The sequence below is a fragment of the Jaculus jaculus genome, chromosome 2, assembly GCF_020740685.1.
Source record: "Jaculus jaculus isolate mJacJac1 chromosome 2, mJacJac1.mat.Y.cur, whole genome shotgun sequence".
NCBI classification, from domain to species: domain Eukaryota; kingdom Metazoa; phylum Chordata; class Mammalia; order Rodentia; family Dipodidae; genus Jaculus; species Jaculus jaculus.
Genome location: NC_059103.1, coordinates 151,182,079 through 151,202,748, shown reverse-complemented (window position 1 = coordinate 151,202,748; position 20,670 = coordinate 151,182,079). Strand labels below are relative to the sequence as shown.

Here is a 20,670-nt window from a genome sequence, read left to right as displayed (position 1 = left end):
CAAAGCCAAAGGACCCCGGTTTGATTCCCCAGGACCCACGTTAGCCAGATGCACAAGGGGGCGCACGCATCTGGAGGTCGTCTGCAGTGGCTGGAGGCCCTGGCGTGCCCATTCTCTCCCTCTCTCTCCCTCTTCTCTGTCAAATAAATAAATACATAAATAAAATTTAATAAATAAATAGACAAATAAATGAAACAAAAAAAATTAAGGCTGTGCATGGTGGTAACACATGCCTAACACGTTGGAGGCTGAGGTAGGAGTACCACTGTGAGTTAAGAAGTCAGCCTTGCTTAGAGACTCTGCTTCAAAAATTACAAAAATAATAACAAATTAACTTGAAAACCTATATTCTATTGTAACATTCCAATGCAGTATTGTATTACTTTAATAATGAGTAAATTTCAGGTAAGCCATAATTCAATATTATATCCAGTTAGAATTAAAACAGATCTGTGATATAATAGTTATTTACCTGGTTCTTCCTTGATGATTAGGGCCTTACTTTCTTCTGGATAGGCAACAGGTGGCTGCATCACTGAGCAATCTTCTAAAATGGTTTCATTATTAGGTGGTATATTATAAATAAATCTCTTTGTGGTTTGGTTTTTCCTCCTTGCTTTGCCAGTCTCTTGAATTCCCTGGGAGCCCATATTATTCCAAATAAAAACTTTTGTTTGACCTTGAGATTCACTTTCAGCCAACTCAGGAGAACCATCCTGGACCCAGCTACTGTCATTCATTTGGTAGTTTTCTATTTGGCCCTCGTCGACATTACAACCATCATTTTCAATTTTTATATTACTTGCCAAATTGGTAAGATTCCGTGTTGCCCAAAAGCTGGCAATTTTTTGATCCCGTGATGAAGACAGACCATCTCTATGAAGTGGTTTTCTATTGTTATAGTCCACAACTACAGACTCTGGAGCTTCTGATTTAATGCTTATGTTTAAGGCATCTTTAATGAAATGTCGGCAAGTTTGAACAACTTCACTCATTTGAAGGTAGCTGGCCACTGTCATCACTTCAATGGCATTTTGGCTTGTGAGCACCAGGTTACCAGAATACAAGAAGTCCAAGATGACTGAAAAACCTTGAACTGCAGCAATATCTAAATGGGTAGTATTGTTTTGGTTAGGGCTTTCTTTGTTTGAAACACAATATAAAGTCTTAAAGAAACGGCTGCCTGCAACCAGGATATTCTTATGAGCTTTAAAGATTTTCCCGCTCACCACAATGCTGACATCACAAAGAATATCTTTCTTTCTCTGTTCATTTAGTTGTCGAAGAAGTTGATAGCAATAAGAGTTCTCATTTGGCCTACTATTAAAGTCACAGTACCCCTCCTCTGATGGTATCTCTGACTCCTGTAATTGGATGGAAAACATTAATATTAAATTTCATTTACATTTAAAGCCCCCCAAATCCAAGGAAAACAAATGTGATTATCAAAACAAGTTCTTAAAAGCACTAATCAAATATAAAAATTTGAGTAATTATGGATTTTGAAGTTGAAATATTCATATCAAACATTAAAATAAACAAACTACTATTTTAAGAAAAATGAAACACACTGACTGAAGATCAGCAGGATTTCATTGGCTATTCTTCAAATACTAGCTAAGGACATGAATCAAGAATTCCTTAAAACAAAAATGAAAAGAGAAATTATCGTAAGAAACCTTCATTTGTAAGAAATCAAATTAGTCTTCATCTCTGATGGAAAAGCAGTAATCTCGCACTAAACTTAAAGCATCCAAGTTATAATATAGTATTTATAGCACTTTATCTAACACTATTGAAGGAAAATGTGAATTCTTGGCAAACACTGAGTAACATAGTTTAGGTCAATGAAATAATTTAACTAGTGATAAAGTTGAAGAAATTTTGCTTCCACTACAGGAATATCCAGTTATACAATTTCATCAACTTTCAAAATGCCTTACCTCTTTAGAGTCGCCACATTATAACGTATAAAACGATTTAAAGGAACTGACTTCACAAATTTTAGTGTTTAAATTTTATTCCTCACCTAGCATATCAGGTCCTCATAGTTCCACTTAGCATCTCTTTAGTTACACTTTCTATAACTAAGGCAGCAGGTGTGGTGGCCCACACCTGTGATCCTAGCACTGGGGAAGCTAAGGTGGAGGGAATGAATCAAGGTCATCTTTGGTCATACAGTTTGAGACCGATCTAGGTCACATGATATCCCATGGGGAGATAGGTATATAGTACAGTGATACAATGCTTATATAGCATGTTCAAGCCTCTGGTTTTCAATCCCCCAGCATGGTATGAAAAAAAAATTGTGATATAAATCAGTAACAGTAGCCAGGTGAGGTGGCATACACCTTTAATTCCAGCACTCGGGAAGCAGAGGTAGAAGGATGGCCAAAGGTCAGCCTGGGACATAGTGGGTTCCAGGCCAGCCTGGGCTAAACGGTGAGATTCTACCTCGGGGTTAAAAAAACAAAACAAAACAAAACAAAAAAACATTAGGGGCTGGAGAGATGCCTCGGTGGTTTCTGTGCTTGCTGGACAAGCCTAACGACACAAGCTGATTGCCCAGTACCCACGTTAAAGCCAGATGAATGAAGTGGCACATGTGTCTGGTTCCACTGCAGCAGCTAGAGGCACTAGTGTGGCCCTCTCTCCTTCCCTCCCTCTCCCTGTCGGTATAGAGGTACACACCTTTAATCCCAGCACTTGGGTGGCTAAGGGAGGAGGATCACTGTGAGTTTGAGGCCAGCCTGAGACTATAAGATGAATTCCAGGTCAGCTTGGGCTAGAGTTAGACCCTACCTCAAAAAAAAAAAAAAAAGGTAATAGTATGATAATTTAAGAATGTTGTCTGTATTAATTTTTTCCCTTGGGCAACTCACTAGACCTACAGCATTTTTCTTAAAGTGGTACAGCAGAATTAATGGCTTGGAAAGATAGCTCAGTGGTTAAAAACACTTGCTTGCAAAACCTGACAGACCAGGCTTGATTCCCCAGATGCACATAAAGCACATAAACATTAATTACTGGTAACAACTTTAGGACTTCACTAAGTGAATAGCTGGGTAGTTTTACCTTTCTGACAATGCTCTATATCCTTATAACCCTTGTGCTTGGTACACTAATTCATTATTCTGCTAAATAACTGCAATAGCTATCTTTTTCCAAAGAGAAAAACTGCTGATCCATTTTTATTAAAAAAAATATATATATGGGAATGGCCATGCATGGTGGCACATGCCTTTAATCCCAGCACTTGGAAAGCAGGCATAGGAGGATCACCATGAGTTTGAGTCCACCCTGAGACTACATAATTCGAGGTCAGCCTGGACCAGAGTGAGACCCTACTTCAAAAAACCAAAAATAAGTACATAAAATATGGAAATGCTAACTTTTTTAAGTATTAAAAAATATCAATTTTTTTCTTTTGGCATGAAAATATTTACTTTTATATAAACCATTCCCTTAAAATAATACATATACACATATGGGTGTTTACCCATGGCTCCACAATTTCATGAGAATCAAGAAAACATGGAGAGACAGACTATATGCTGAACAAATACACTTGGGGATGAGAGAAGAGGGGCCAGGGAAGAAGACAGGACTGCAAATAATGTGTTTTGTCGTCGTTGTTTTAAGACAAAAAATGTAGCCTTATGCTGGCCTAAAGCTTACTATGTAGCTAAGGACAACCTTAAGGGCTAAGGTTATGCCCCAGTTTTTATGTGGTGCTAGGGACTGAACCTAGGGCTTTGTGTCTGCTAGCCAGGCACTTTACCCATTGAGCCACATCCCCAGCTTGGGCAAATAGTATTTGAAAGGAGTAGCATCCTAAGCAATCACAATCCAAAGTATGACTCAATCACCACCTTTACTTCTCACAGCTGTACTCAAGAGGCTACACACAATATTGATTCTCTGATTCTAAACTACAGTCTACCCAGAAAGGTTTGCGCTGTTGCCAGATATTTGTCAAGAGTAAAAGAAACAGAAGCTGGGTGTGGTGGCGCACACCTTTAATTCAAGCACTCAGGAGACAGAGGTAAGAGAATCACCATGAGTTCGAGGCCACCCTGAGACCACAGAGCGAATTCCAGGACTGCCTGGGCTAGAGTGAGACCCTACCTTGGGAAAAAAAAAAAGGAAAAGAAACAAAATCAGAATTTCATAATGTTTCATAGAACTAGATAGTACAGAGAACTGCAAAATTGGAGTTACGACTGCTACACAGAATGAATAAAGAATTCCCCTTGTGAGCTTGTTAGGAGGTTGCAGCACAGGAGCACAGCTAATCGTGTACTCTTGACCAGTCCTCCTCCATTGGGAGGTCATCCCCTTCTGCTGAGTGAAGTGCGCAGCTTCAGGAAGAAGGGAAGAAAGGAACACCGCCTAGGCAGCCAGATCAGCTGAATCAACACGCTGGGGTGTCACATCCCAGCCAAATCGACCTCACATCATTAACAAATGCTGTTTCTTGGGCTGGAGAGATGGTTTAGAGGTTGAGCGCTTGCCTGTGAAGCCTAAGGACTGTGGTTTGAGGCTCAATTCCCCAGTACTCATGTAAGCCAGATGTACAAAGTGATGCATGCAACTGGAGTTCATTTGCAATGGCTGGAGGCTCTGACAAGCCCATTCTTGCTCTCTCTGCCTCTTTATGTGTTGATCAAGTAAATAAAAATAAACCAAAAAACAAATGCTGTTTCTCAGCTGCTGTGCTTGGTATTGGGGGTATGACAGCCCTAGAAACTGTACTATCAATATCTATACTAAATATTTATTTTAGCCAGGTGTGGTGGCATATACCTTTAATCCCAACACTTGGGAGGCAGAAGTAGGAGGATCGCCAAGAGTTCAAGGCCACAGTGAGACTACATAGGGAATTCCAGGTCAGCCTGAGCTAGAGTGAGACCTTACCTCGAAAAACCAAAATAAATAAATAAAATTAATAACAATAATTTCATGCAGTGTAAAGGTTAAAACAAATAAAAATAGGAATGACAGCAATTTCTTCAAGCTCCCTGATCAGTCCCGATACTTTGGAGATAATGGGTCTAGACAGTGACAGGAGTGTCCAGCACTAACATATCACTATCACACCCTCCAACGCTCAGGGGCCACTGTGGAAGAGGTGGCAGAAAGAATGTAAAAACCAAAGGAAGGGTAGAACTACTTACATGTGGTCTTCCAGACACAAAATGGTCTGGATATTCATGACCTCACAGTGCCTGACACTACCTATACAAGACCTTCATAATAGGAGGAAAAAAGATGATGACATCAAAATAAACGACTTTGAAAGGGGGAGAGGATATAATGGAGGGTGGATTTGAGAGGGGGAAAGTGGAGGAATTATTATGGTTTATTGTCTTGATTATGGAGGCTGTCAATAAAAAGCTAAAAACCAGATACTGTAGTGCATCTCTGTACCGCACTTAGGAGGCTGAGGCTGGAAGTTCATGAGTCTACCTTGTTATACAGGTATCAAAGCGGGGGGAGGGGGAGACACACATTTGGGTTGGTTATGTCAAATGCTGCATGCAGTCCATCCTAAGCTATGATCACTATGCCCTGCATGTTCTGGGCTGGAGCTATCAATCTGTCATTTGCTCCCTTTAACATACTATGTAGGTTCTGAGGAATTAAGCCCAGGCTTGTCAGACTGTGTAAGCAAGTGCCTTTAGCCCCTCCATTCTGTATTGACACAACCTATACAATTCAAACACAATGTAACCACTGTTTTTTTTTTTTTTTCTTATTAGCAATGTACAACATTAACGTCCTGTCTTCATAAACACCACCAGCAATTTTCTTTTGAATTTCCGAGGTAGGGTCTCACTCTAGCTCAGGTTGACCTGAATTCACTATATAGTCTCAGGGTGGCCTTGAACATGAGTTCAAGGTGATCCTTCTAACTCTGCCTCCTGAGTACTGAGATTAAATGCAAGCACCACCACGCCCGGCTCACCACCAGTAATTTATTTCTCTCTACTTATCATGTGTAACAACTATTAAGTATGCCCTTCAAAATCAAGGGTTTCTAAGCCATGAGTATATTACTCTCAAGGAGATTATTAAATTGACCACTTAAATTCTCATAACTAGCAATCTTTATATTTTCAGATATAGTTTACAATAGCCTATTTTGCTTGCAACCTGAAAAAAGACTCCAGCCTTACACTTACATGTATGTACGTATGTATGTATTTTAAAACAGTGATTTATCTTTGTTTATTTGAGAGAGGAAAGACGGGGGGGGGGGGGGAGCAAGGAATTGACACACCAGAGCCTCCAGCCACTGCAAATGAACTCCATCCAGATGCATGCACCACCTTGTGCATTTGGCTTACGTGGGTCCTGGGGAATCAAACCAAGGTCCTTTGGCTTTGCAAGCAAACACCTTAACTGCTAAGCCAGCTCTCCAGCCCTGTATGTATTTATTTTTGAGACAAGGGCACATTAAATAGCCCAGGATGGCTTCAAATTCACAATCTTCTTGACTCATCAATGCTGGGATTACAGGTACGTACATACTACTATACAACAAACCTACTCATTTAATTAGCGGTAACTGAATGCACGTTATCCAGTGTGTGCTGGGAACCAAAATGATGAGGTCTAAATTTTCAAGATTTTGGTAGTAAAAGAACCACTTATGGTACTGAAGAGTATAAACAAAGGGTTGTTATGTAGGAGCAGAGCAAGTGTATGTACTCCAATTTCTTTGTGGGTATAGCTTTAGAGATCCGAGTATAGCTTTAAATAGAAGAGGGGGATGGAAGGATAAACATTCTAAACAAATGAAAAACAGTGCTTAAAAAAATATATTTTTAAGGAGCAGTAGAAGGGCTGCCGGGAGTTTGAGGCCAGCCTGGGCTCCAGTGAGATCTTACCTTGAAAATAAAAAAAGAGGCTCCCCTCAGACACACACACACACACACACACACACACACACACACACACACACACACACACAAAGCAGATCCCTCAAAAGATTAAAAGCTGCCATATATAAGCTATAGACATTTTACAAAGCTTTATTTTTATTTGAAAGAAAGAGGTAACAGAGAGAGAATGGTTGTGACAGGGCCTCTAGCCACTGATTATGAACTTCAAATCCAAGTGCCACCTTGTGCATCTGGCTTTACATGGGTCCTGGGGAATCAAAACCTTTGTCCTTTGACTTTGCTGGCAAGTAAATGCCTTAATTGCTAAGTCATGTCTCCAGCCCTAAAACTTGACTTTTAAGAGCTTATGTACATTTGCGTATATGTGCGTAGGTACACACACATACTTGAACTCAGAGCCAGTACTTTGAAACATTTAAGAATTGGATTAAGAGCCGGGCATGGTGGCACATGCCTTAAAAAAAAAAAATTTTTTTTTGTTTATTTTTATTTGAGAGCAACAATCAGACACAGAGAGAAAGGAAGAGAGAAAGAAAATGGCCACACCAGGGCCTCCAGCCACTGCAACTAAACAATGCACAAGAGGGCATCTAGCTTACATGGGTACTGGGGAATCGAGCCTCAAACTGGGATCCTTAAGGCTTCGCAGGCAAACACTTAACTGCTAAACCAACCCAGCATATACCTTTAATCCCAACACTTGAGAGGCAGAAGTAGGAGGATGGCTGAGAGTTCGAGGCCACCCCGATACTACATAGTGAATTCCAGGTCAGCATGAGCTAGCATGAGACCCTACCTCAGCAAACCAAAACAAACAAACAAAAAAAGAATTGGATTTGGGCTGGAGAGATAGCTTAATAGTTAAGGAGCTTGCCTGAGAAGCCTAAGGACCCAGGTTCACCTCCCTAACACCCACATAAACCAAATGCACAAGGTCACACATGTGCACAACATGGTGCACACCTCTGGAGTTTGACTGCAGTGTCTAGAGGCCTGACATGGCAATTGTCTCTCCTCCCATTAATAATAATGATAATTTTTTAAAAATTGGATTAGCAGACAGAAGAAAGGACTGTGCCAACAATGTAGAAAATCGGCATCAGTGGACTAAGTGCAGATACCATGACCAGCTGAGAAAGCTACTGTTAATGGTATAATGTATTTACAAGAACAAGGGCCTTGAAAACAGAGAAGATGGATGTTAATGGAAAGGAAAGCAGAGCCTAGAAAGTCTTTCAAACATCCTAATAGCACAATTTAAGTGATAAAATAGATTGGCGGGGGAGGGGGGATGAAAAGGAAAGATTCAGTCTTTTAGTAACCGATTTTGGGAAAATAGAAAATCTCAACTTGGACCACTACTCAGTTCATAACTTGTGAGGAGAGAAGCTAATAAACTTCAAACAGCTTCTATACTCAAACCACTGATGCTCAACTAAAATTTACCAAGGATTCCCTTTAGTAGTCCCATTTATAGTCCTATTCTGGTAAAGAGATTACTAGAAAGCACATTTCTAACGTAACACCAAAGTTTACAAAAAAAAATAAAATAGAAACACCAACAAGGGGCTGGAGAGATGGCTTAACGGTTAGGCGCTTGCCTGTGAAGCCTAAGGACCCCAGTTCGAGGCTCAATTCCCCAGGGCCCACATTAGCCACATGCACAAGGGGGCGCACGCGTCTGGAGTTTGTTGGCAGTGGCTGGAGGCCCTGGCGCGCCCATTCTCTCTTCTCTGTCTGCCTCTTTCTTTCTATCTGTTGCTCACAAATAAATTTTTTTTTTAAAGGGGATGGCTGAGCTCAGCTTGTCCCCCCTTCATTAAAAAAAAAAAAAAAACACCACCAACAAAACTCATGGCTGGAGAAATGGCTCAGCAGTTAAAGCACCTGCCTGCCAAGTCTGACTACATGGGTTCAACCTCCCAGTGCCTACATAAAGACAGATGCACAAAAGTGGCGCACCTGAAGTTCATTTTCAGTAGCTAGAAGCCATGGTGCACCTCCTCTCTCTCTTGCTCTCTGCTTCCAAATAAATATTTGTTTGAAAAGCCATTAAAACCTGAGGCCTGCAGGGGAGGGTGCTTTTAATCCCAGCACTTGGGAGGCAGAGGGAGGATTGTCCTGAGTTGAAGGCCATCCTGAGACTACATAGTGAATTCTAGGTCAGACTTAGCTAGACTGAAACTCTACATCGACCACCCCCCCAAAAAAAAGCCTGAGGCCTACGCAAGATGGCATAAATTTATAATCCTGGCACTAGGGAGGTGAAGGCAGTAAGATCAGGAGTTGAAGGTTATCCTTGTCTATACAGCATCATGCGACCCTGTCTCAAAAATAATAATGTTAAAAAATAAAATGGGGACTGGAGAGATGAATTCCACAAGACCAATGTAAAGCCAGATGCACAAAGTGACATATACATCTTAAATTCGTTTGGAGTGATGGGAAGCCCTGGTGTGCCCATTCTCTTCCCACCCTGTGCTTGCAGATTGTACACACACACACACACACACACACACACACACACACACACACACACACATATTGGGGGGGGGCAGAATATGGCTCAGCAGTTAAGGCACTTGCCTGCAAAGCCCAAGGACCCAGGATGGATTGCCAAGTACCCACATAAAGCCAGATGCACAAAGTAGCATGTGCATTTGGAGTTCTCAGTGGCTAGTGGCCCTGGTATGGCCATTCTCCCCGCCCCCCAACTGACTTTTCTCTGCTTGCAAATAAAAAAAAATATTTTTAGGGGATGGAGAGATGGCTTAGCGTTTAAGCGCTTATCTGTGAAGCCTAAGGACCCTGGTTTGAAGCTCAACTCCCCAGGACCCACGTTAGCCAGATGCACAAGGGGGCGCACGCATCTGGAGTTCGTTTGCAGTGGTTGGAGGCCCTGGAGCACCCATTCTCTCTCTCTCTGTCTGTTTGCCTCTTTCTCTCTCTGTCTGTTGCTCTCAAATAAATAAACAAACAATAAAAAAATTAAAAAAATATATTTTTAAAAAACACCTCAAATTTTGGCAGAGTGCTTGCCTAGCATGCACAATAATTCCTACCACCATATAAACCATCTTTGATGGTAAACCTGGTGTGATGACACATGCCCGAAATCCCAGCACTTATGAGGTAGAGGCAGGAGGATTGCTTAAAATTCTATGACAGCCTGGGATACAAAATAACACCATGTCTTAAAAAGCTCTCCTCACAAGCCAAAAAACAAAAATCAAAACCAGTATTACTTGATGCAGAACCCCACTGAATAATATGCTAGAAATCATTTTGCTTTCAAATTCAGATACAGAAGATGAACTTAGGGCCTGGAGAGATGGTTCAGGGTTAAGGCACTTGTCTGCAAAGCATAATGATGAGAATTGGATTCCCCAGTATCCAGGCAAAGCCAGATGCACTAAGTGACACGTGGGCCAAGAAGTTCACTTGCAGTAGCAGGGAGCCCTGGCATGCCCATAATCTGCCTCTTGCTCTCCCAAATTAATTTTTTGTTGTGTTTTTTCCTGGTAGGGTCCAGTTCTAGCTAGGGTTGACCTGGAATTCACCTTGTAGTCTCAGGCTAGACTTCAATTCAGAGCTATCCTCTTACCTCGGCCTCTTAAATGGTAGGATTAAAGGTGTGCACCACCACACCCAGCCTAAAATTTTTTTTTTTAAATTGCCGATCATGGTGGCACAAGCCTTTAATTCCAGCACTTGGAAGGCAGAGGTAGGAGGATTGCTGTGAGTTTGAGGCCACCCTGAGACTCCATAGTGAATTCCAGGTCAGCCTGGGCTACAATGAGAACCTACCTCAAAAAAACAAACAAAAAAAAAAAATCAACTTATAAGGACTGGAAAGAAGGCTTAATGGTTAAGGTACTTGCTAGGTTCAATTTCCCAGTACCTTAATAAGCCAGATGTACAAGATGGCATATATGTCTAGAGTGCATTTGCAGTAGCTAGAGGCTCTGCCTCCACCTTTCTCAAATATGTAAATGCACCCCTTTAATCCCAGCACTTGGGAGGAAGAGGTAGGAGGATTGCAGTGAGTTCAAGGCCACCCTGAGACTACATAGGGAATTCCAGGTCAGCCTGGGCTAGAGCAAGATGCTACCTCAAACCCCTAACCCCCCCCAAAAAAAATCAATTTATAGAATGAGGGTAAGACCATAATAAATGTAATGACAAACACCTACTGGAACCAACAATTGAATTAATTTAAAAAAAAGACCTCCTTTGCATTCTTCTGTTCATCTCTATGATGGAATTCTCCTGTGGCTAAAGTATCATTGCCAGAAATTCTAATTCTTTAAATGTTTGAAGGGTGATGGACCTTCAGGTGATTATAGTATTCCTCTAACTTTAATAATAAAGATATGCTTTAGAGCCAGAGAGAACTCAGTGGGTGAAGTAAGTGCTTCTGGCTCTAATCTTGCTGAACTGGTAAACTCAGTAAGAGACTATCTTCAAAAAGGAAAAGAAAAAAAAAGATAATACCAGCTCACTCCTCAAATTCTAAACCTGCTTATGTATTACATTGGTGCCTCTAGTAACACATGCATTTGATCATTATTCTTTTCTACTTAAAACTGCTGTTGGGATTAGGGAGCTTGCTCAGTGTTTGTTAAAAGTGTTTGCGTGGGGCTGGAGAGATGGCACTTGTTTGCAAAGCCTAATGGCCTGGGTTCTAATCTCCACTGCCCATATAAAGCCAGAAGTACAAAGTGGCATATGCAGCCAGGCATGGTGGTGCGCATCTTTAATCCCCAGCACTCAAGGGGGCAGAGGTAAGAGAAACCACATAGTGAATTCCAGGTCAGCCTGAGCTAGAGTGAAACCCTACCTCGGAAAACAAAAAAAGTGGCATATGCATTTGGAGTTCGTTTGCAGTGGCAGGAGGCCCTGGTGTATCCATTTTCTAAGTTTAAAAAAAAAAAAACATCTTTTTTTAAGCACTAGCCATACACCTTTAATCCCAGCATTGAGAGTCAGAGGTAGGAGGATCACCATGAGTTCGAGGGCACTCGGACTAGAGTGAATTCCAGGTAAGCCTTGCTTGGAAGAACACCCTACCTGGGGAAGTAAAGCACTTGCTTACAAAGCCTGTGTTGTGGATTCAATTCCCCATCTGTGCATTAGGCTGGCCACAAATACACAGCAACCCATCACCCTCTGCCTCAGAGTGCTGGAATTAAAGGTGTATGCTACCACCACACCTGACCTGATGGCTTATCCTTAATAACTAACTTTTCCTTTTCAGGAGCTGGAGATATATAGCCCGCTTGGCACACAGTCCTAGGTTCCATCCCAGAGGGAAAACAACAACAACAACAAAAAAAACAAAACAAAAAAAAAAAAACAGCTAAGCATCACTGGAGAGGCAGAGGAATGTCATGAGTTTGAGGCCACCCTGAGACTACATAGTGAATTCCAGCCAGCTATGGCTAGAGTGAAACCCTACCTTCAAAAACCAAAACAAAACAAAACAAAACAAACCAAACCAAAACAAAACAAAACAAAAACAAAAACAAGGGCTGGAGAGATGATTTCGCGGTTAAGCGCTTGCCTGTGAAGCCTAAGGACCCCAGTTTGAGGCTCGATTCCCCAGGATCCACCTAAACCAGATGCAAAAGGCAACACATGCACATCTGGAGTTTGTTTGGAGTGGCTGGAGGACCTGGTGCGCCCATTCTCATTCTCTCTGCCTCTTTGTTGCTCTCAATAAATAAATATTAAAAACAAAACTAACAAGTAAATTAAAAAAAAACTATGGTGGCATAAGCCTATTAACAGCAGCACTCAGGAGGTAAAGGTTAGAAGGTCAGAATTTTAAAGCCACCCTCAGCTAAGTGGTAAATTCTAATCCAGCCTGGGACACCTGAGACCCTGTCTCAGAAGAAAAAAAAAAAAAATAGCAAAGCATGGTGGGATTTTAATGCTAGCACTGGGAATACAAAGGTAGGTGTATACAATAAGTTCAAGGTCACTGACACTACACAGCAAATTCCAGATCACCCTGGGCTAAAGTGAGACCCTAAGTCGAAAAACAAAAATTCCAAACTTTCTAAATTGTTAAGAACTAATCAACGAGCCACTGGGACTTGTTAAATGCAAAGACTGGCCAATCTACTTCACCTTCTTTATTTGCGCCAGCTGACAACATATTCCAACCAGTACTTTCAGTTACATCACTGATCTGATTTCACTGTTTAACTTCCGAGAAGGTCGGCTAAACTTACAATGATAAGGACAATTTGGGTGCATAGCAAACTGGAAAGAGTTGAAGGAATGAGTGACTTGGGATCTAAGAATCTCACAATTGGACAGAAGGTGATGTTGAGCCACAAGATACAGTGGCAATCCCTATAATTAAAACAATTTTAAAATCTCTCTGGGCTAAATGATCAAATTTTGGATGAGATAATCCTTAAACTTGAGTTCAATCCTCAACATATGTCTAGGCCCTAAACAATATGTAATAGTGTATTCAAGAATTTTTGGTTATCCATGCTCCCTCCAGACACAAAATAGCTTGGATATCCATGACCTCACAGTGCCTGACACTACCTACACAAGACCATCATAATAGGAGGAAAAGATCATGACATCAAAATAAAAGAGAGACTGATTAAGAGGGGGAGGGGATATGATGGAGAATGCAGTTTTAATGGGGAAAGAAAGTGGGTGGAGGGAGGGCATTACCATGGGATATTTTTTATAATCATGTAAGTTGCTAAAAAAAATTTTTTTAAGAAAAAGAAAAAATTCTCGGTTATCATCAAAAAATTTAACTGAGCTGGGTGTGGTGGTGCGTACCTTTAATCCCAGCACTTGGCAGGGAAGGATAGGAGGATCACTGTGTGTTCGAGGCCACCCAGAGACTACACAGTGAATTCCAGGTCAGCATGGGCTAGAGTAAGACCCTACCGTGAAAAACAAACAAAAATTAATTGAAAGGACTTTCTTATTTCTAGAAAGCCTTGGAAGTTGGGCCTGATGAAGCTACTCAGGAAACGGAAACAGGAAGATCACAAATTCATATCCTGTCTGAGATGCAGGATGAAAGTTCTAGGTCAGCCTGGACAACTCAGTGACAACCTGTCTCAAAACAAAACAGAGGGTTAGTTTTTTGGAGGGTTGGGAGACTTTAGTTTATCACTTTTATGTCTCTCATGCTTTCTGAGGGGTGAGGCTCTAGGTTCTCACTCATGCTTGATGCAAGCAGCCTACTACTGAATTTTATCCCCAGCTCTCCAAAATTCTCATTTCAATGTTTTTTTTTCTTTGTTTGTTTGTTTGTTTTAGGCAGATTAACCCAGACTGACTGAAACTTACTAAGTAGCTCAGGCTGGCTTGGAACAAGGCAATACTACCTCAGCCTCCCAGGTGCTGACAGATGTGAGTCACCACATCCAACTCTTTTCTCGGGTGGCCCAGGCTGTCCTTGAACTTCTTAGTTAGAAAAGACTTTTGGGCTGGAGAGATGGCTCAATGGTTAAGGTACTTGCCTGCAATGCCTAACTACCCAAGTTTGATTCCTCAATAACCATGTAAAGCCAGATGCACAAGGCGGCTCATGCATCTGGAGTTCGTTTACCATGGTTAGAGGCCCTGGCATGTCCATTCTGTTTGCAAGTATTTTTTTTTTTAAAGGACCTTTATCTCCTGATTTTCCTGCCTCTACCTGCTATGTGCTGAAATTACAGGCATGAGCCACCATACCCAGTTTCATCTCAATGTTTTTAATATGAGATAAAACTAATATAACATATCCTTTGTGAAACCAAAATGTTCAGAATATTCAAAGAAGTCTTAGAAAGTATAAAAAGGAAAAGTGCTTTGCTCTCTAGAATCAAGAGATTCCTAACAAAGTGGCTTTAAAACTCAAAATCCTAGGCTGGGGAAAGGGCTGAAGTGCTTAAGGTGCTTGTTTGTAATTCATGGTAGCCTTCAATTAAGCAATCAATAAATCAATCGAATAAATCTTGGGACTGGTAAGTGTGGCGCAGTGGTAGAGCACTTGCCTAGCATATGTAAGATCCTAGATTAGATACTTGCAGCACTGCTTAAAATAAGTAAATATACATACATACATACATATGTATATACATAATATATATACATATGTATGTATGTACATATTGGGCTTTTTTTTTTTTGGTTTTTCGAGGTAGGGTCTCACTCTAGCCCAGGCTGACCTGGAATTCACTATGGAGTCTCAGGGTGACCTCGAACTCCTGGCAATCCTCCTACTTCTGCCTCCCAAGTACTGGGATTAAAGGCGTGCACCACCACGCCAACCTGGAATTCCCTATGTAATCTCAGGGTGGCCTAGAACTCACTGAGATTACCCCTACCTCTGCCTCCCAAGTACTAGGATTAAATGCATGCACCATCATACCCGGCATAAGTAAATTTTTAAAGTAAAAATTCTGAGCCATGCATGGTGAGGTGAGACAGGTCTACACACCAACACTTGGGAAGAGAGGTGGGAAGATCAAAGAAAGTTTGAGAGCTAGAGAGATGGCTTAGCAGTTAAGGTGCATGCCTGCGAACTTTCAGGACACAGATTCAATTCTCCAGGTCCTACATAAGCCAGATGCACACGGTGGCACAAGAGTCTGGAGTTTCATGTGCAACGGATGGAAGCCCTTGTGTAACCCAAATTCTATCTCTCTCTGCCCCCTACCTCTCTCTAATAAATAAAATATTTTTTAAAAGAAAGTTTGAGTGCTGGGCATGGTGGCGCATGCCTTTAATCCCAGCTCTAGGGAGACAGAGGTAGGAGGATCACAAATTCGAGGCCACCCTGAGGCTACATAGTGAATTCCAGTTCAGCCTGAGCTAGAGTGAGACACTACCTCAAAAAACCAAAAAAAAAAAAAAGAAAGAAAAGAAAAAGGAAAAAAAAAGAAAAAGAAAAGAGAGTCCAGCCTAGGCTACAAAGCTATGCCAATAAACAAACCAACAGGGTGTGGTGGTGCACACCTTTAATCTCAGTACTCGGGAGGCAGAGGAAGATCACTGTCAGTTTGAGGCCAACCTGAGGTCAGCCTAGGCTACAGCGAGACCCTACCTGAAAAAATAAAAATAAACAAAAAAGAAAATAAACATGAATGCACAATAAAAGTAACCATAACAGTAAGTCAATGTTTACTAATTGATGGTGCATACTTCATGTACATGAGGAAACAAGAAGATAAGTAACTTTTTTTTTTTTTTTTTGCTAATAAAGTGGAGGATTAGGACCCACAGCCTTGACCCCTGGACCAATATCCTTACAAGCTGTGTTACACTGCCTCCTGCAGGTCAAAATATGCAAGACAACAACAAAAACAGAATTCTGTTCAAAGGACTAAGAACCTGTCAAGGTAGTGGGGCACATGCCTTTAATCCCAGCATTTGGGAGGAAGCAGAGGTAAGATGATCTCTGCATTTGAGACCAACCACGGAGTACAAAGTGAGAACCTAGCTCAAAAATAAATAAAAATAAAAAATAAAGATATCCAAAGGCTAGTTAGAAATTAAAAGAAATGGTGAGGATGGATCAATTCAATCTGTAAACACTAAGAATTTAATAGAAACCAATATGTAATAACCTTAAGAAAAACAAAACTTAATGTGCTAAAAGAAAGTAGGTGGCACCTAGACCACATTAAAAGGCAATTTCATCAGAGGGAATCCAGAGAGGGATAGTTCAGAAGTCAAGTTAGAAAAGGATTCAGCTAGGGATAAATTCCAGATCCAGATATATGCCTCCAGGATACACCCATACTAAGTCTATCATAAGGTTAGCCAACTAATTCCCTCTTCCTTTGATTTACGATTCACTAGGCAGCTAATTATAATTTGCATCCCATTCAGACTGCCTGCAGGAATAGACAACATTGCTGAGAGTAACTTGGTCCACTATTGTTGAGTAAGGAAATTCATTCCAATTCTCTTTTTAAATTTCTCGAAATACCAACCTACCAATATTGGGGAAATTAAGTTTTAATGTTCACAAGCACTGGCTTCAATCATTTTATTTAATAAATAACTTCAGGAATACATTGCTTAACCATTTAAAACCTGGGATGACTTTCTATAAAGCAAAGAAATACTTTTCAACTAAAGAAATGTGTTTAGCACACAGAAGAAAACTGAACTACTACTGAACTCCACAGATCAAATCCCAAAGATGGTAATGCAGAAAACCCACATTCAGTTAAAACCCATTCTTTTTTCCATAATGAATAGTCCAAGGACTTATGAACAATTCAGTTAACCTTTCTCGGCTTTCTATCTTTAAGTGACTTTGTAAGGTTTAGGAAAATATGTCCAGTAAATGTGCAAGAAAAAAATCTACTGCATTGTCCTCTAGGAAAAAGATAAATAACCCTATGCTTTTAAAGTTAAGGACTTAACTTTTGAGAAACTTATGTCAATGGCCGGGATACTAATGCGCCCAATAAATACAGTGTTAGTGTGCTGAAAGGCAGGAAGGCTTCCATTAGTACCACACTGTGGACTTTCTAAAATCAATGGCTGGCTACCAATAGGATAGAATGAATTCCATCTACCACTACAGGTTGTCGGGGTCATAAAAAGGAAGGCTGATCAACGTACTTGGGTAGAAAATGGCCAGCAAATCGTTGGGCAAGGATTGTTAAAGATAAGGGGTTAATAACCATAGCAAGGCTTGTTTTGTAACTAAGGGCAGACGATGTTCAAGGAGCTGAGTAAATAAATTCCCTACCAATTCAAATGAATTACTTAATACAAATAACTTCACGTTAAACATTTTTAAAGCTAACCTTTACTTCAGGCAAACTTTCACAAGAAAGGTTTTTAAGGAAGAAGATAGCAGTATCTCAGAACACAAATCTGGACAGAAGGGCACAAGTTTAAAAGTACAGGAATCTTACCCAGGCAAGCCTTGGGAGAAGGTTCAACAAGTTCAAGAGATGGACTTCTAAAATTATTCACGAGGCTATAATTCAAATAGCTTCCTCTCTATTTACATATGGCTCTCATATTTCACATTATCTTGCCCTGACAGAAGAATTTCGAAGAGTGGATGCTTTCAGAATGGAATAGTCACATCAAAACTTAGGAAATTGTTTAATCCACTTTCTCCAGGCAAGGTGTCTATGGCTATAAGGTAAGGGACTTCTCTAAAAATCTCAGCTGATAAATTTCTTAACCCAAAGTCAATCTCTTAGGTTAAAATCTTCAATCACACTATCTTTCTGATTCAATCTTACAGGCAAAGTCTGAGTCATTAAAAATTGATTCAGCACTATGATTAGAAAATTGTCGTTCCAGCCCCTCCCCCAACAAATCCACAACTTTTGAAAACTTTGTTCCCAGGATTTCTAAAAACCCCCACGCATAAACTCCCTTCACCTCTCCACTGGAACAACGCCTTCACGGGGTGTGGGGGTGCTTTTTTTCAAACCATTTTGGTTTGTTTTCAAGTTTTGGGGTTTCCTTTTTTTCTCTCTCTCTTTTTAGCTGATAACCCTTTCCCTAAAGGATCTGGAAAAGCAGGAGCATACCTGGGCGTTGGCTTCGTGGAGTTTGTGCTCGGTGGAGACGTGGTGCCTCTGGAGCAGGGTTTTCTTGTAGTTGCGCGTCCCTCGCGAAAGCTCGTCGTGCCCCACCTGGGGAAGGTCCCCGTTGCCCCCATCCTCGGAGGTCTTTTGGCACCAGCCGCAAAACATGATGCCAGTATCCTTGGAATAGCGCAGCCAAGGAAAATCCTTGAGCCAGGACGTCTGAAAGGAGCTCTGGAGCTTCTGCATGAGGGACTTGGGCCGCGCAAGCGGGAAGTGCTGCTGGACGGGCTCTCCTTCGCCAGCTCCCACACCGCTGCCCTCCGCTTCGTCCCCGCCATCGCCGCCCGACCGCCTGCTGCCGCAGCTGCCGCCTTCCGCCCCGCTGCCGTCGCCCAGGCTCGCCCCCTCCTCCTCGTCCTCGCTGCTGTCGCTCAGGGACGCGCCGTCCTGCATCAGCTCCTTCCCCTCCAGCGCGTCCAGCTCCAGCTCGGCCGCCGCCGGCCCTCGCCCATTGAAATGCCTCAGGGGCCACGCCGAGGTCTCGGGGCGGCCGCGGCTGCTGCCATTGTTGCCGAGACCCCCGCCGCCGCCACCTCCGCGGAAGGCCAGAGTCCGACGGTTCCTTTCCGCTAGCAGGGGGCCCCCCGCGCCTCCGCCGCCCAGCGAGGCGGGGCCGCCCGCGTCCTGGGGGAGCAGCAACTCCTTGGCTTCCTCGGCGGCGGCGGCCTCCGCGTCTTGGGGCTCCAGGCCCTCCGTGTCCATTTCCTCGTCGGCCCCGCGCCCATTGGGCTGCAGCGGCGCGGGCAGTCTCGGTGGCGGCTGCGGAGGCCAAACCGAGGCCTCCCCGCCGGCGTTATTGTTCGTGGAGGAGGCGACGCCGCCGCCGCCGCCGCCGCCGCCAGCAGTGACCAACCCGCCTCCTCGGAACGCCAGCGTCCTGCGGTTCATTTCACTGAACGACATGGCGCGCGCCGCCGCCGCCGCCCGGTGCCCCGGCTCCAGCCCGGTCTCGGGCCGCGTCCCGCGCGATCCCCGCCGCGGCTCCCCCTTCCGTCTCGCGCCCACCCCCGCCGTGCCCCCGCGCTCTCTCCCTCGCTCTCCCCCGCGGGCTCGGCCTCACCCTCCCGCCGCCGCCGCCGCCGCCGCCGCCGCACGCGTCCGCTCGCTCTCTCGTCCTTGTCCTCCACCCCCGCCCCGCCGCGCTCCCGGCTGCGTCCCGCGCGGAGAAAAGGGGGGCGGGCGGCGGAGCGGCGAGCCGGGGCGCGTGCGGCCTTCGAAGTTGAGGCGGAGTGCGGGAGAGCCTCGGCCGCCGCTTCTCCAAAGCTGCGGGCGCGCACACCCCGCACACCGGCCCGCCAACTGATCTCCTTCCTCGGGGGCGGGCGGGCGCGCCCAGGAGCCCCGCCGCCGGCTCTCCGGAGCGCTGAGCACCGGCGCGTTAAGCCGCCCGGCCCCGCCACATAGCGAGCCGACAATAAAGCCGGCGGAGCGTTTCCGTCCGACCAGGCCCTGGCGGAGGTCGAATGGCAAATGAACAACGGACCGTGCGCCCACAATGCACCGGGGTAGCAGTAACCGCTGGAGGGGGAGAGGGTGGGGGCCGGCCGGCCGCCCGCCCGCCGGGGAGGGGAGGGGGCGGGCTGAGCCGCGCTGGGCTGGGCTGGGCTGGGCTGGGCCGGGGGCGCCCGGGGACCGGGAAAGGGGCCGGCCGCGTCTCCGGCCTGGGAGGGGCGGGGATGCGGCCTCGGGAAGGAAGTGGGCGCCGGGAGGGGGCGGGGGCGGGCGCGGGGCGGCGGGGGTCTCGGGGAGGGGCCGGGCTCCATGCAGGACAAACAGCTGGCGAGTGTCAGGGGCGGCCGCCGCCCGCGCGCACCTCCCCGCGCCCGCGCCCTCGCCCTCGCCCGGGGCGCACATTTACCCCCCCCGGCTCTCGCCACGACTTCACCTGGGACTTTTACAAATAACTGAGCCGGGAGCCGCCGCGCTGCAGCCTTGTCATTTGCCGGGGGGCTGCGGGCGGGTGGCGGTGCCCGAGGAAGTGAACTTATTTTGTTCCTTCACAAAGACTGGCCCAGGCGGTGCCTCGTCGCGCGAGGAGGTTCCAAGGCACGGACAAACGTCCTCGGGGTGTCTGGCATTGTGTGCGCCGGGCTGGCACCTCGGTGTAGTGCGTGTGGCGGGGGGTGAAGCGGGGGAGACCCGGGCCGCCACCGCTGCACACAAAA

At 44.3% G+C, this 20,670-nt stretch overlaps 1 protein-coding gene across 1 annotated transcript in view; it reads right to left on the bottom strand.

Moving 5' to 3' along the window:
- Zbtb10 (zinc finger and BTB domain containing 10) overlaps window positions 1–19,408 on the bottom strand; it is a 40,574-nt gene extending 21,166 nt beyond the window's left edge. The window contains exons 1-2 of the mRNA XM_004656891.3: window positions 18,446–19,408; window positions 473–1,364 (exon numbers count right to left, since the gene is read on the bottom strand). Of these exons, the coding sequence (XP_004656948.3) occupies window positions 473–1,364; window positions 18,446–19,408 (1,855 nt within the window). The remainder of the gene's footprint in view (window positions 1–472; window positions 1,365–18,445) is intronic.
- Between the last annotated feature and the right edge of the window lie 1,262 nt (window positions 19,409–20,670).